The sequence below is a fragment of the Peromyscus californicus genome, unplaced genomic scaffold, assembly GCF_007827085.1.
Source record: "Peromyscus californicus insignis strain IS unplaced genomic scaffold, ASM782708v3 Scaffold_13__1_contigs__length_99412109, whole genome shotgun sequence".
NCBI lineage: Eukaryota > Metazoa > Chordata > Mammalia > Rodentia > Cricetidae > Peromyscus > Peromyscus californicus.
In genome coordinates, this window is record NW_026294424.1 from 61,691,921 (window position 1) to 61,709,290 (window position 17,370).

Here is a 17,370-nt window from a genome sequence, read left to right on the forward strand (position 1 = left end):
TCGTACTCGGTGTCCTTGGCAGTCAGGAGAGGGTGTTAGAGCCTCCGGAACTGGATTTACTCATGTGGGTGCTGGGAGCCCAAACCAGGTCCTGTCAGAGAGCAACAAGTGCTCTTAACCCCTAAGCCCTCTTTCCAGCCCCCACGATTTACTGTTTATTCAATGGAAGGGGTCACACACACTGCAGACTCCTGGGATGATTAAGAAACAGAGACCATCACTTCAGTCCTAGCTGACCAGGAATTGTCATTCACTGCTGAACGACATGGGAGGGGGCTAATGCAGGCTTTCCCAACATACCCGCAAATACGAGACATAGACTTGAAGGGCAGAAACAGTATCGCCAGTGGCCTTTCCCTAGTAACTCTCACTACACGGCTTTATTTGCTTTTGTGATGTGAAACATTTTCTTATCCTTTGTATCACAGAAAGAAAGAGAGAGAGAAAACGAAGAGAGAGGGAATGCTGGTCCCAGGTCACAGGAAAGGTGCTTTTGTACGATGAACCCCATGATGCAGAATCATGACTTGGGGCAGGACCTCTTCAATCAGCTGGCCTGGGCTCAAGGCTGAACAATGTTAGGGACTCAGTTTCTGATCTGTCTGCCTGGGTTGCTGTCGGGTTCAGTGAGCCAGCTTATACAGATTATAAGTGAGGTGCCTGCATGGCAGAGAGTACTCAAGAAATGCCGGGGCCGTGATGTTCAAAACGCAGGTTCACACCAGTGTTTCAAGGGTTGTCCAATGAGAGGCAGTCAGAATCGGGGGCCAGGGCTGTGGCATCAGCTCTCACTCTGACATCTATTCCATTCTGTCCAACTGAATAAAAATGCTGAAGCAAGGCTGAGGTGACATACTGCAGGCCCCCAAAATTTTCCTATGGACTTTAGACAAAACCTTTGGTCTGGTTAGTAGGATGAAAGCAAAAAATAAGAGTGAATTCTCAGGGCTACCTTTATAGTTATATTTTTATTGTAGATTGCTTTTAATTAATTTTCTTTTAATAATGCTTTGGGTATCTAGTGGATTTATTTAGCTGACTAGCCCGTGTGCTTGGAGGATGTGGTGGTAAGGAAAAGGGCCTAGAAAGTGTAACTCACTCTTTGGATGACCTGAATTTAGATTGGTTCTTAAGAACGCACTGAGCTAGAAACGCAAACAGGGAAGCTCACCATATGTCAAACCATGGTTTTGATTACATACCTTTAAAAAATTATTGATACTGCTTCAAAATAAAAATTCTCTTTCTTTTAAGAATTTCAATATAACTATTTGTAAATATCACTTACCTAAATGCTTATTAAGTGCTCGGCACTGTGCTACCTACTTTAGAGTATATCTTTCAATTCCTTATTTTGTCTTTAGAGACAAGGTCTTAATATGCACCTGAGGCTGGCCTGAAATTCCTTACGCAGCTAAGGCTGGCTCCAAACCTATGATCGACTGCGTCAGCCACCTAAGTGCTGTGATTACAGGTCTATGTCATTCCGCTTCTGTTATTTTATTCAATCCTTACAACCACTTGAAAGGAGGTACATGAGCCCCAGTTTATTGATGAAAAAAAATTGCGGCTCAGTTGCATTAAGAAATTCGTCTAAGACAGCTCACCATTTAGTGATGAAAGATCTGATTTGAATCCATACCTCTATGATGCCAGAATCTGTCAATAACACCACCAGTCCCAAATTAGATGATAAATGCAAGTCTTACAGCTTATTTCCAGCCACGAGCAAGAGAAAAAATGTAAAATTCTCCTAGGAAAGAACATATTCAATTTGCCCTTTACCTCTTTCCAAGTACGACTGCCCCTGGGTCCTGAGATTTCGCCTCGAGCTCCTGAACTTCATCCACTAATGTTTTAAAGGCGGTCCTCTTGATACTGCAGGGAGAAAAGGATTTGCATGGAAATTCTCCTGCGAAGACTTTACAGATGTGGACATGTGGCTTACGGTCAAGCCGTTGGCAAGCACAGCAGTAGCCAGGGATAAACAGTTTCAACAGATCAAAAAAGCTAGGGCACTTTTATTTAGTAATATAGGGACAGTAGTCAGAACAATTGAGATTTACAAATACTAAGAGTTACTCAATAAATATATTATTAACTTTAGTAACTATACTGTAGGATACGACATCATTTTAAGACGTTAACTATTAAGAAAAATGGTAAAGTTTTTGTTCCTTTTATATGTTACGTATGTTTAGAACCAGAGAAGCAAGGAATTTCTTTTCATAGCTCCTAAAAAACATGTTTGGAGCTAAAAATCTTTTTTCCTTTCTATTTTAAGGCCTTGCAGATGATTTCTAAAAACATATTTCCTGATGTAATTTTCTCCAATCCAACAAATACACATGTCTTTGATGTCACCTGATGTTAACCGCTTTATTTCTCACTTGGCCCTCTAAACTAGTTTTCTCATTGAATCATGCCTTACTTCTTTAAAACTAATAATCATCACTGGTTCCGATTTTGCAAATTTTACATGTTTGAGAGCTGCAGAAATTGGAGAGGTGATATGCATGTATATTTTTAGGCATATAGCCAAATATCACATACTTACACTTTGCACAGCACATCGAGAAGCAAGGAAGCCACAGGAATGGAGAGCAAGCCCATCCAAAAGACTCCAGAGCTGAAGAGCATGGCTGCCTGGGGAAGTCATCACACACACTCAACACTTCCATAGAACCAAGAGGAACCCCACTCACGCTGAGTTTCTTAAGATCATTTAAGTAAGATAGCTTAAATATCATTGTATAAGGCAATACTCTGAACTTAAACTTGTAAGATATTTGGAATTAAAAGCCATATTTATTTAAACTAGCATTTCCACACTAGTTTTTTCATCTCAAGTGGCTGATAGAGAAGTTTGAATCATGCATCAAATCTTTTTGTATATACATATGGATTTTGTAAAATTATTGTGCTCCATGATATAAAGTGTAAGTTTTGATCTTTTGTAACAGGGCATCATTATCAGTCTTTCTGAGGAAATAAAATACACTTTGGATTTAAATGAAATAATATAGCATATAAAATAATTCATATTTAGAAACCAAATCTAATAATTCTTGCACATGAAAATTAACTTTACACTTATCACATGGCAGGCCATTAAAAATCATCCAGATACATTATGACTATGGTGCAATCAAAGTAAGATATCTATGAAAGTAACAACTTGATTATTTTGGGCCACTGAATAGACCTCACCTTAATTTTGGTTCAATGATTCACATACATTTTATCAGTATACATCTATGATTGCTAAAGTCAAACCAAATACCTAGTATGTGAAACTCAAATAAAGGTATGCTAAAACTAACTTTAAATTATTCCATTGTATTAAATCTTAAATCAAGTCTTTCATACGGTAAACAAAACACTTCTGAAATTTTAGAAAAGTAATAAATTCTATTAGTTATTTGTGATTTAAATAAAATATTGTCATAGAGTTAGATCACACAGTTTTTAAAAAGACTATTTTTGTACAATGAAAGATATATTTTTGGTTTCACTTCTTTGAGTTGATTTGTTTCTCAAGGGCAAGCCTGCTGTACCCATTTAGTTTGTAAATATAGTACTACAACTCCAGGACACAGTAGTCAACTATCCCTGTACACTTTAAATTCTGGTAAAAATTATACAGGAAGGGTTCATCTTTTTAAAACTTGAATTCGGGAATTAATTCGGGAATTAAAAAGGACGTAGAGTTTAATTCTAGGTAGATTCACAATCCTGCAGGGTTCTAGTCACTCCATCCTCATCACATAGGAAGAACAATTTTAAAGCATGTCTTGGACCCACTATTCATTTTGACTCGAAGGGGCACCAGTTACTACTCCCATTTTTTCCCTACATGAACACAGGCTATTGATAGAGTCTGCCACTCAAGGACACTAAGGTTTTTTTTTTTTTTTCTTTTTCCTGGACATTTCTGCACATCTAAAATAAAAACATGCCATTATAAATATAAAATCTCATAAAATAGAATTTGCCACATGGGCTCTGAGGAACAGCATTCATATTCCAGATACCAACAAGTGAAAAATGTCCCCATAAAAGTCACTTTATTTAATAAGCAAAACATGATCTGGGACATGTTTGCTGACATCCTCAATAGTGAAAACCAACAGCAACTGTGTACTAGGAAATGCCTATCAACTCCCTGGCCTTTGTTGCCATTCAAGGACAATTTCTAGTAAGGTAACAGCTATTAGAAAACAAAAAACAAAACAAAACAAAAACCCTTGCCTATCTTTTTCTTTCTGGGGAAAAGGTAAGGTGAGACACTAAGTCATAGAACTAAAAACATGTTTCCCTGGCTTACTTTTAATGTATTTTAATTGGGGGCAAGAAAAGAAAGACTTTTTCTCGCCTTTGGCAAACCATGTATTAACCTCGAGCTAAATGTCTCCGCTGACAAGAAAACCTTGGCTCCTGCAGGCTGCTAATTCTGACCATTGTCATGCTAATGACCAAGGGGGGTAACTACAGCCTACTATTCAGCTACCGGCCTTTGGCTTTACAAATGAACAACATGAATTGAGGGGAAAAAACTTTTTCTGAGTCATATCTGAAAGCCTGTCAGATTTTTTTTTCTTTTGCAGCGTTAATCCAAACCTAAAAGATTTAAAGCCGACGTTCCCGTTTAAGACAGAGAGTCTCTTTGTATTTTTTTTGGATGAAGAGGAGGGGAAAAAAAATGAAATCCCACAGAGGTATTTCCTTCCTTTCTGTCCAAGAAAGCTCCCCTCCCTCAGTGGAAGCCAGTTTGTCTCTAACTTTTCACATCTCCCCACTCTCAGGCAGGTCAGCTGGGAAAAGGCAAGCCATGGGCAGACAATGGCGCTTACGGGAGGGTCTGTTAGGAGCTGGTCTGGGGCTCCCTCCGAGGGCAGTTTGCAAATGGTCCTGAACGTGGGAGATTGGGGGGCAGTGCCAAGTGTCCCTTGTCCTCTTCCAGGTCCTGTGAAACCAAATGGAATCTGCCACAAAAGCGGCTTCCAGAGGGGCTTGTGGAGGGGGTCTATGCACACAGGGCTGTGTGGTTGGTACCCTGCAGGCCTGCCTGTGCCCTGTCTGGGAACAAGTAAGTGCTTGTCTCTGCTGAGGTCACAGGCTCCAGATGGGACCACTAAGGGCTTCAAAATAAATCAGTGCGAACTCTAACAGAAAACATAAAAACACAACACACAGGGGAAGTGCTCTGAAATAAACCCCCAGAAGACTATTGAGAAAACATCAGCTTATCGTGCAACCAGCCCATTTGGAGGCACAGGACCAGGACCAGTTAACTGCCTTATCTCTGACCCACAGTGGGGACACCAACAGAAGAAAGTCTTCACAGTCAGCTTGCCCAAGTTCAACCTTGCAGAATGGAGGAGAACTCACATTTGCTGCCTGCCCGTAAGCCTTCAGCTGCACGGTTCTTGCCTCTGACTTTGCCATTAGAGGGGTTGGCAAGGCATGCTAAGGAATGCTTACTCTTCCATAGTGTAAAGATGGCTTTCAAAATAAAAGCACTTTTGAGAGCCCTTGTGCCCCAACCAGAGCAGGTCTGGTGCTGCGCAGCCTTTGGTCTGCCAGTGTCCACGGCAGCCGCCAAGACTCCGTGGAGAGTGATTCCTCAGCTATCAAGTGGGTTTGAGAATTAAACCCCTCAGCGCAACATGGCTGTATTCATTATGGACTCGTTCTCTTATTTTTATCTTAATTTTTGGAATTCTTTAGAGGACTCTCATCTCCGGTTCTTTCTAGTGATCTGTCCCATGAGCTTTAAGAAAGGGAGGTTTTCTCTTAAGTGAAAACAAATCTATAAATTTTATGTTTTTGATCACTATATATATCTATATATATATATATATACACATACATATATATACACACACACACACATACATACAAATGTTTGTCTTATCCAATATTTTCAATGTCAACATATAATATGGGTCAATATAAATTGATGATTAGTAAAGTCTCAAAGTCTCAGCCTTAAAGATTTGCTAACAGGAGGGGGCTTGGTTAAGCACAAGTCTGCTCACAGGAAATGGAGAAAATATAAATTATTATATATTAACTTTATAGGGGGGATTATTAAGAAAATAGTGCTACAAAACTTGTTTTTTTTTTTTTTTTTTTTTTTTAACCATATAGCCCAGGCTGGCTTTGAACTTGAAAATGATCTATTTGCTTTTGCCTCCTGAGTGCAAGGGTTACAGGCTCATGGCACCATGCCTGGTTTAAAACTTAGACAGACAGACAGACAGTCCTTTCCTTCTCTTCTCCCTCCCTTCCTCTCTCTCTTTCTTTGTTCTTTTGGCTCATTCCTTTTTTTTTTTTTGTAAGAGAAAATTATATAAATCCAAAAGAGCTGCAAATTAGTATCAGCAACAATTTAAAAATTCCCAAGAAATAGGCCTGGGAATAGTTCTCAGTGGATAGGCCATCCCTGTGCTGTGTGGGAGGCCTGGGTTCAATTCACAGCCCTCCAACAAAACAACAAAAACCAAAAAGTTATATCGTCTAGAAAAGGCTTTACACAGGGTTTCTATATTTAAAAATAGCAGGGAAAAAATCTCCAAAAGAACAGATTCACGGAAAGACAGAACTTTCAAGAGAATGCGCGTGAAAAGGTAAAACATGCTGGAGAATGAGTCTCACACGTGTACAGTTCTGTACTAACATCTCATCGTAAGGGGAGCCTACTCATCTACTCATCTTCCTGCACACAGGTTACAAGAGACAGGCAAGACCAGAAACAGTGTTCTTAAAAGCCGTAGCAAGCCATCAGTGACACAACCGTTCTCTGCAGTCATAAAAAATAAAAAAAAATGCACCAAATTAAATCAAATAAAAGAAATGCACCATCACAGTTGTGGGTGCTGCTGTTCACCAGACACTCATAATAATCCAGAGTTTCCCCTGAAATGGATTAACCTGTGGGAAAGGGCTGGTGACACACTCACTCACTCCTGCTAACTTGATAGTTCAGTTTCTGCACCACGTGTCACATTTCACCCTGCGTCTGTGCATAGGTTAGCATCTCCTGAATCCATTTTGTGATCAGCAGTCCTACAAGGCCCCAGGGACCCAGGTGTGGTGAAGTGACCACAGCCTCTCAGAGTCAAGGGCATGGCAGCTTAAGGAAGGCATGGAAAAGACGGAGTAAGGAGCCCACTGAGCCCCAGTGAGCAGTGTGTTTTTTTACCAAAGCACTGATGGACCTTGGAATGCCTTCCCAAGGCTATGGAACACAGATATTTGTTGTGACTAGCGATGACAGGGAACAGGTCACTCTGCAGCTAGTTGAGTAAATGTAGTCCATATGAGGGAATATGATTTAAGCTCTTCAAGGTCCTGCCCACAGAATGTAATGAGTAGGAAACTGATTGTTTGGAAGAGTCTTGAGTAAAGGGAGAGGTAAGTGCCGCTATTGCACCCTTAAGGGACATCTCGCCATGCTGGTCATTGTTGTGTTTCATGGGTATCATAGCCAGGTAGGATATTGGCTGCTTTGGCAGCTCGCAGAGTGCCTTCTGGTATTAAGAAAGGTGGTCCTCAGGGAGAAGGCTTCCAGGTCAGATCCAGTTTGGATCCTCCTGCATCCGAAGTTCATGGTATCTTCAGCAATAAGGACTTAACTCTGGGAGAAAACCAAGGGCAACAACAATAGTCTATAATTTTGGTAGCCTCTTGGACTCCTTTGACCAATAACTTAAAATGAGGTTTTTCATGTATTAACACTGGGGGTTTTGTTACATGATATATAGTTCCTGGGATGAGCATCATCAGCCCAAGTGGCATAACTTCATTTAAACCACACACACACACACACACACACACACACACACACACACACACACACTCTTACACTTACTGTAGGAGGCACGGAGGTTCCTGTGCTCACAGATAAACACTAGGGAACCTGGAATATTAACCACATCAGACCGTTCCTACAAAGGAAGGGATGCATAACCTGTTATCCACCTGGAAGGCTGGGAGCTGATGTGGTTAATAGTCTGGTGACCTTTGTGCTATCTGTGACTGAGACCACACTGGACCCTCCCCCAGACCCTTATCATAAGCTTGTTTTTCTCGGTCAGTCTTAGAACCCATCTTAATTGAAAAGGTCACATGTACTTGAAAAAGAGTTTTGATGTAGTCATGTCCCATATTTGTTTAGCTTATTTTGTGCTTTATTGTGTACAGAGGATTGAGTTAATTATCACCAGGAAAGTTTTTACCAAATTGTGCTGTGCTTAAATATGTCTATAACAAACTACTCGGGGTCAGACTCGAGACATTTGAACCAACATAGGCTACTTCATCATGTTGAACTGAACTGCCTTTCGTTTCTCTGGGAATTGTTACTCTGCTGGCCGGGGTGGGTCACAGAGACCCCTGCAACTTGCTCCATCATCATCATATATTACGGTTACTTACTTACTTGCTTATTTATGTCTCCCCCCCACCCCTCCCAGATAATAAGCTTCAGGGCAAACCCTTTCTTTTCAAAGCTGTATTCCCACAGTAACTAGAGCAGTGCTTTCCCATCGAATCTGTGAAATGATAAACTATTTACAGCCCAGTGTAAAGATTACGGGCTGCAAATCAGTGGGGATAATATTAGTGGTGTCTGTGGGCTCCCACTTGTCCCACCCCTCATCCATTTTTTTTTTAATGCTTTTAAGCTACTTAAGTTCTTAAGACGTTTTTACTAAGAATTTTATTTTTTTTAAAAGCAACACACCATCAATTTTCTCTGTTATAAAAAGCACTCAAGATGAAAATAATAATTGCTTTCATACTTTGGTCAGGTCTCTTCGGTTTGTTCTTTTCCACACTGAGGGTTGCTTTCTTAGGCTAGACTGTCATTTCAGAAAAGAAGTATTTTTTCTTTAAAAAATAGGTTTATTTTTTATTATTTTTATTTATGTGTGTGTGTGTGAGTCTATTTGAGCATATGCTATGTGTGTGTGCAGGTGCCTACAGAGGCCAGAAGAGGGCATCAGATCTCCTGAAGCTGTAGTTACAGATGTCTGTGATCCATCACATGGGTGCTGGGAATCAAGGCCAGGTTCTCTAGAAGAGGAACCAGTGTTGCTTTCTCCAGCCCCTCACTTGTGACTTTAAAAAACTTTTAAATGTATTCATTCATAATTTCATCTCACACACACATACACACACACACACTCACATACACACAGACACATACACACATACACTCATATACATAGACACATTCACATACACACACTCACATACACACAATCACATACACACAGACACATACACACATACACTCATATACATAGACACATTCACACACACATGCTCACACACACTCACATACACACACATACACACAATCACATACACACATACACTCATATACATAGACACATTCACATACACACACACTCACACACACATACACATACACACACATAGACACAGACACACACACTCATATACATAGACACATTCACATATACACATAGACACATACACACACACTCACACATACACAGACACACTCCTTGTTGGTGTGGTGAGTGGAGTCTTGCATTTTTTTTTTTTCTTGTATTTTGAAGATTTAGGGCTTTTTGCAGGGAGGGGACATGTTAGAGAAAACTCTCTCAGAAAGCCTATTTTGTTCTTAGAGTTTGGTTCTAAAACAGCTGATTCAGACTCAAGACGCTAACTGTGCTTTCTGGCTAAGCTCAGCCTTCTACACCCAGAGGGGTTTGTACTGTGAGGGGAAAACTCAAACCCTCAGCTCCCATCTCTCCTTTTAGGTTGTATGCTGTGAGTTTACTTTTCCTCTCTTCCTCCCATGCATCTGCTGATTATCTTCATGAAATAATCATTAAAACAACAACAGACCCTCAAACTATTTCCTTGGCTGGCTTCAGATGGCAGGTATTTCTTATTTCTTCTCATATGCGACTTGTTGGCTCCTCCCTCCATGTGGCTTCTCCCTTTTCCGCCTTCAGTAGCACTTGTACATTTCTTTGGAAAAAGTATACTGTGTGTGGCCATAGTCCAATTTCAATCCCATCCCACCCAACCTCAGGGGCTTTTCTGCTGCAGATCCTATTCTCAGTCCCTCAACCTCAGTGGCTGGAAAGATCTGGTTCATCAAAATGGAGACACAAAAATATCCTTTGCTACCTTGGAGGCTGAGATATACGACTTAACGTCCATTTTTTTTTTATAGTAAAACATAAATACTGTATTCACAGAATGCTACCTGCCCTTTTCTAGCATGTCTGCCTCAGATGCTGGGAACCTCCTATCAGCCCTCCACAATTAACATCTGTCAGACATCGAGGAGTTGTGCTCTGAACCTGAAGATCCTCAAAGGTACCTTTATGTGACAGCATGCAAGGCACCAGGGTGGTTCATGAGTCTCAGAGGATGGCACTCACTGGAGAGTGTGCCACCTTGCACTTTAACAAAAAATGAATGCCAAGCTCTCATGAACTTCCATTTAGAGATGTGGACGTCACTGAGATGTTCCAGTGGCTGCTGATTTGGGAAGTCTGGCTGAGAGCGTCCTTCTGAGAAAATCTAAAGACAGGAAAGAATGCCAGCTCTATGCTCTGGCACCTATCACCAAGAAATATCTTCTGAAGCCTCTTTATTTCAGCTGAAATGAATGCTCACAAATCTGCAACTATATTACAGGATATATAAAACAGGTTTTCCGTGACTTAGGGACTACCAACATTTATTTCTCGCTTTCTTTCTCTGACCCAAATCTGTTTTCGGTGACTTCTGGTACTCTCTGGAATACTGTGTAACCCATTGGCAAAGCCACTTACTGTGGTTTAAAGAAATGGTGCTAATGACATTCAAGTAACTATCTGTGGTCTGGTTTACCCTTAACTGCCAGTTCGAGCTTCCCCTGGTCTCTGTGCCTTAACAAGACCAAGCCCCATGTTTTCAGATCCCCGTGTCCTGGGGATCCTCTGGACACTGAAAGTAACAGTGGGGCTCAGCAACCTTCTGCAGCAATAGGGTCACGGGCTTCCCTCCTCTGCCCATACTGTTAGCAGCTTGCACGGGATTCTCTGTCACACACAGGAACACACCTGTTGTGAACTCTGGATCTACCAATAGCCATTGTAGAGCCTGGCACACAGGCACTCCATAAATTCTGGCTGAGTTAAGCTGAACTGGGCTCTTGTGGAAGATGAATTATTATGTTCTCCATAAAAATAGACAGGGTAGAACATCCAGACAATAAGGAGAAGGGTGTTTTGGATAAATTCCAAATATGTTTGCAATTATTTCCAGCAGCTCTGGATGACTCAGAGACAAAAACAAGACAAGACAAAACAAACAAACAAACCCAAAAACCAAAAACCAACCAATCAACCAAACAACCAAACAAAAAATTCCTTTGCTGCTAGGGTAACCACAAACAAACAAACAAACAGACAAAGATCTTAGAAAGCATGTGAGTAGACACCAGCACACAGCACTTCTACTTCTCTTCTGTGGAGAATTCCAGAGGTGGGGGGGGGGGGGGGCTGGAGAGCACTTAAGATCCCCAGTGTGGAAGCCAGAGCGCTGTGCAAGAAACTCTCAAATCGCCAATGTCTCACCGAGTAGATGACGTGAAAATAAATCAGCAAGGAAGATGTTCACAGGAAAAAGGAGGCACTAGCTGGCACTGGATCAATCAGGAGTTAATTTTATCCAAACAGTAAAGCCTGGCGATCCAGCTACGCATACTAAAAGTGCCATGAAACAGCAGGCTTCCTAAGCAGCATAGTGAAGGCTAGGAACTGTGGGACTCTGAAACGCCATTTTCTAGAACTACAGTCCCCAGAGCAGTGAAAGTAATTAGGAACAGAGTTGTTGTTTTATTTTGGTTTTCCTTACTATGCTATTTTAAAAATGTAAAAACAACATAGAATGAGGATGAAGTTAGTAACAAAATATTTTTATTATGATAAACACATATTGAAAGCGTTATTATGCTGTTACCGGGTAAATTGTGTAAGGAAGGGTGCATTATCTCAATGTTCAATATTCTTACTACCTAAATAGAAAGGCCTTTGTCTTAGTTAGGGTTTCTATTGCTGTGAAGAGACACCAGGACCACGGCAACTCTTACAGAGGAAAACATTAAATCGTGGTGGCTCTCTCACAGTTCAGACGTTTAGTCCATTATCGTCGTGGTGGGAAGCAACGCAGCGCGTATGTAGACAGGATATTAGAGAAGGATCCGAGAGTTCTTACATCTTGACCCACAGGCAACAGGAAGTGGACTGACACAGTCAGTGGTATCTTGAGCACAGGAGACCACAAAGCCTGCCCCCACAGTGACACACTTCCTCCAACAAGGCCACACCTCCTAATAGTGCCATTCCCTTTGCGGGGGGGGGGGGGGCACATTTTCTTTCAAACCACCACAGCCTTAGAACACAGACACTCCCTTGAGCTTGAGATACTCTTTTTCATACAACAAGCATCTAAGTTTCATTCTAACTGCCCCAGCTTCAAATAACACTTCTTGAGCGACCATTCTATCCTGTTCCATTACTCTTTTCTTCTCATTTTGTTCTACTTTATAAAATGACTGCCACCAACTCATCACTTAGAGAAGTAACACATTAAGAACCACCTCCCCCTGCCACTTATGTAAGAAAAGAATGCAGAGAAACTGCTCTAAAGAGTATCTAAAGCTCTATCACATGCTGGACTCTCTGCCCTTTCTCAGGTAACTGGGCAGACCACATCTGGCTCACAGCTACGATGTCACTTCTGTATCATCAGCAAGGAGACCACCTATGGGCAAGGACCAGTTCTTTCCTCTGCTTCCTAAGACAGAGCCTGGACTAAGTTAGACGCTTGCTCTGCATGGGAAGAAAAGATGCTGTGGTTACAAAAAGCAACGTCACATCTCTTCACGGCTTTAAGGAAAGTGTGTCTACTTCAAAGTGTGCGCTGAGGTCCTGAATCAGAACGCTGCTGGGTGTGTCTACATTTCTTCTGCTGCTTTAGCATATTTAGACATGCTTCTCTGAAAAAGAAGGGCTTGGAAATGTCAACCCACCAGTTGTCTTACTTACTGTCAAGGGCATGGGGACTGTGATCAATGGCATGTTTTACTGGATGGGTTGGCAATTGTCCTTGGCTCACTGATGGAGTTTAGGCTAGTGGTTCCCTCTAGGCTACTTGGCTTAACACAGTAATCTCAGATAAAAAAAAAACAACAAAAAACCCTGCTCCACCCCAGGAGCCCGAGCCTTACAACCAATAAGTTATTATATTGCTGTCTAGTAATTAAGAGCTGATAGATGGATAAGGACTAGTTTAACCCGGAAATTCCTCATATGAAGTATGATTTATGATGTTGGAAATAGGCAACAGCGCAGTTTAGGAAAATCTTATCAGTGTTGCAGTTCACGGACGTCTTTCCTAGGGGTTGACACCAAAGCGCTCAACAAAATTTTTTACTGTTTTTCAGACGGACTTTACCAACCTCAATCAAGAGATCTGAGATTCTGTAAAACACATGCTCTTTCCTGAACTTCAATTTCCTTCAGTAGTTTTATAGGTCCCCGAGGCCAGGGAGAGCAGAAACAGATGGCGTGGGGGGTGGGGGCACTTTACAGTGTGTGTCTGCAAAGCCATAATAAATTTAAAAGTTTTTCTTTTTTCTTTTCTTTCTTTCCTTTTTTGCAGCCTAGCCTTTGGTATTAATCCCGACGTGAAATGACCCTTGATAGAGTTTGATATAGCTACTTTCCTATTTTTTTTTTTTTTTAAATCTGGTTTACTAATCATTTTGACTAAAACATTTTCTTCTGGAAATTCCAAAAAAGACCCAGTGCCGTCATCTAGACAAGTCTGAAAAGCAGGCTGGTCTATGTTTATATGACACAGCGCTTTCCCCAGGGCCCACCTTACCCCATAAACTGTTGTCCTGGTGTGAAAAAAAACACAAGTCGGGTCTGAAGAAAAAAAGTCACCCTCTTAAATCACAACCATATTCGTGAGAGGCGAGGAAACGGGTAACATATTTAAAGCTGCAGCCAAGCTTGCCGCTCTGTTTTCTCTTTATTTTTAAATATTTCCCTCCAATTGTCTAACTTCATCGAACCCACTCTCTCCCACTAACAGCATTGCTCTTTTTAAAAATAGTATTTTAGTAATTGTGGGCACTGAGTTCCTAGTTAACCATTATCATCTGGTCATCTTTGTGGGCAGGGATGCAAAGGACTGTGTTGGAGACACAGTGTAAAAGGCTGAAGGGATGCTTTCACATGGGAACACCCTACCCACCACCTAGGAACCACCCATGAGGGGTCAGCGAAGGACGAGCAATGCTCCGATGTACGGATGATTCTTCTGCAAGGCCACAGGAAAAGAAGCTGTGGGTCTGTGTAAAACAACCCTCCAAACAGTGGCAAAGGCAGCTGTGTATTTATGTATGTGTGTCTATGTATGTATATGTGAGAGAGCAGAGGATAGCCTCCAGTGTTATTCTTTGGGTATTGTCCACCTTGATTCTTTGAGACAGGATCTCTCTTTGGCCTGGAGCTCATTTATGTAAGTTAGGCTGACTGGTCAATGAGCCCCAGTGATCTGCGTGTTTTTTTTTTCCTTTCTTCTTTTTCTGTTTCCAGTGCTGGGTTTACAAGCATAGGATTACATTACACCATTGGCCTTTAAAAGACCAACCAACCAAGCAAAAATCCTTGGGTCCTGGGAATGAACTCAGGTGCTTACGTGCATCTGGCAAGTCCTTTCTGGCTGAGCCATCTCTGGCAGGGCGAAGGTGAAGGGAGGGATTCTACGCATGAGCTGAAGGGAGGGAGTGCTGAAACTGCGTGGTTAGAACTCGGGGAACTTTTAAAGAGATCGGAAGAGTTTCCTACTTGGTCGACTAAGGAAGCTGAGGAGGGTTCTAGGCAAGCCGTGAAGTAACGGTACAAAGGAATGCAGGAAGAAGGCTACAAGATGAAAAGCAAGAGCTGCTATGGGCACCAAAGAGAAGATACAGAATTCCTCAGCACCTCAGAAGACACCAGTGGGATTTGACGCGAAAGATCTGGGGAGGCATCTTCTGGGTCACTAGCCAGTCGTTGGCTGTTTCTCAGCTTACGACAACATGGATCTAACGAACACAAGCCGTGCCTCCCAGGAAATGAGCTGCCTGGAGAACACTCTGGGCGCATAGTAAGTATTGGCGCTCTTTCCTCCCACTCTCAGTGAGCAAGGGGTTTCCCTTCCACAGGCTGTGAAAAACAGCTGTGTCCTCTGATGGGGCTGTAAAGAAGAACCAAAACCACAGGTGGAGCTGACTACAAAATCCAGAACCACATGTGAGTGCCTACGGGGCTGCATTTGGAAGCATGGACCTGTATCTGTAAGTCACCTGACTTATATAACTCACACCCTGAGACCTGTGCGCTGCAGCAAGAATCTGAGCCCTTTCAACTTGTTCCACTTGAGAGGCCATAGAAGCCATGGTGTGTGTGTGTGTGTGTGTGTGTGTGTGTGTGTGTGTGTGTGTGTGTGTGAGCTAGAAGGCATCATGGAGGTGTGGGATGGATAAGTTGCTGCTTCAGTGTTGCTAGTGACTGAACTGGTCACCACCACCTGAGCAAGATGTTGGCAAGACCAGCATCCTGCTCTGTCCACCTCAAATGGAAAGAGAGTTATCTGAGCTGAAATCTACCTCTCTGCGACTTCTACCCTACTGTTTTTCTTCTGTTTCCAGTACACACAGCAGAAGTTTAAATTAGCGCTCATTTAATGTTGACCACAGGGCCCTGGGACAACCCTGCCCCGTATAAGTGGATGAGACACAGAAACAAAGATGGCGGCAGCGTTTGGACTCATTGCTGTGACCCTGTAAATGAGCCTTTGCGGCATCAGTGCCTGGGCAAAGCAGCGCTACGGGACACCAGACAACAGGTTCCCTCTCCTATGAAAATCCATGAGACACCCACCAGGAAGGAGCATCCTTGCAGACTCACAGTGTCCTACCCAAGCATCTAGGACCAGAGAAGTAGCATTGCTGTAAGCCTGCTCTTTAACACTTCCTACGGAGGTCAGATTGAACTCCTGTTAATCCATCTTTAAATCGGCTACTAAAACAAGTTTGTGATGGGAAGCAGGGAGTCAATGTCTAACGTGCTCTTATTTTATTGACAGCAAACAGTAGAATCAGCTTTGAAACTCCCTTTCCCAGTCAATATTCCACCTATCCGCAAATCCCACCACTTAGAGCTTCAAGCTCTCCGCATCTCACCTCTTCTCTGTACTGCTGCCCTCCTGGTCCAAGAGACTACTATTGCTCACCTGGTTCCCTGCAGCAACCTTGTGTAGGTTCATGATAGTCAGAGCCTTGTGCAAAGTTCCAGTGAGATCAGGAGACCTGCAGACTCCGCCAATGGTTTTTTTCATCTGACCATGAACAAAAGCCCCAGGGTTCTGTGGGAAACCTGGCACATGGTACCCTTGCCTCCTGCACTTCTCTACCCATGTACATTTCACTTATTTATCTATTGTCTAGTCTCCTCTTACTGGAGAAGACAGCTGCAGGAGGGCCTGGTTTCTGTCCTTCCTGAATCCAGCACCTAGAACAGTGGCTGACACAGAGGAATCCCAGTAGATGTTTGTCAGATCGATAGCCTATGCACACAGTCCCTGGAGAAGTACCTGAGGGGGAATTCGTGTTCAACAGCACTGGTGACTGGTGCCATGGTGTTTCCCAGATCTTGGCTACCTTTGGGAGTAGCTCTTCTTTTCAGCTAATGTCCCTTTAAGGCCCACAGACTGTCTCAGCTTCCAAAGCCTGCCCATACAATTTTCTGTTCTGTCACCTGGGAGACTACTTACATTCAACTTTTCGTCAACCAAAACCACACTCACTGTGGTGGTTTGAAGGAAAATGGCCCCCAAAGGGAGTGACACTAACGGGAGGTGTGGCTTTGTTGGAGGAAGTGTGTCAGTGTGTGGGTGGGCTTTGAGGTCTCATATATGCTCAAGCCATGCCCAGTAAGACAGACCACTTCCTGTTGCCTGTTCAACTACTTCTCCAGCACCATGTCTGCCTGTATGGTGGCGCCATGTCCTGCCATGATGATGGACTAAACCTCTAAAACTGTATGCCACCCAAATAAATGTTTTCCTTTATAAGAGTTGCCATTTTCATGTTGCCTCTTCATGGCAACAGAAACCATAACTAAGACACCTGCATACAAAATTGAGTCTTGGAAGGAAGTACTATTGAGACAGGGAACGACAGGATGGTAGGGCATGTAAAGTCTCTGTATCAGACACCGATGACCTTGCTATTGGTGGTGACGGGAAGTTAACACACACTGTGTCAGGTGAACTATC

At 42.5% G+C, this 17,370-nt stretch overlaps 1 protein-coding gene across 4 annotated transcripts in view; it reads right to left on the reverse strand.

Moving 5' to 3' along the window:
* The window catches only part of Atp8a1 (ATPase phospholipid transporting 8A1), a 231,457-nt gene that overhangs the window by 10,475 nt on the left and 203,612 nt on the right, over window positions 1–17,370 (reverse strand). For all 4 annotated transcript variants that reach the window (XM_052735065.1, XM_052735066.1, XM_052735064.1 and 1 more), the window contains 2 exons: window positions 2,558–2,646; window positions 1,786–1,878 (listed from right to left, as the gene is read on the reverse strand). In XM_052735065.1, coding sequence (XP_052591025.1) covers window positions 1,786–1,878; window positions 2,558–2,646 — 182 coding nt within the window. The remainder of the gene's footprint in view (window positions 1–1,785; window positions 1,879–2,557; window positions 2,647–17,370) is intronic.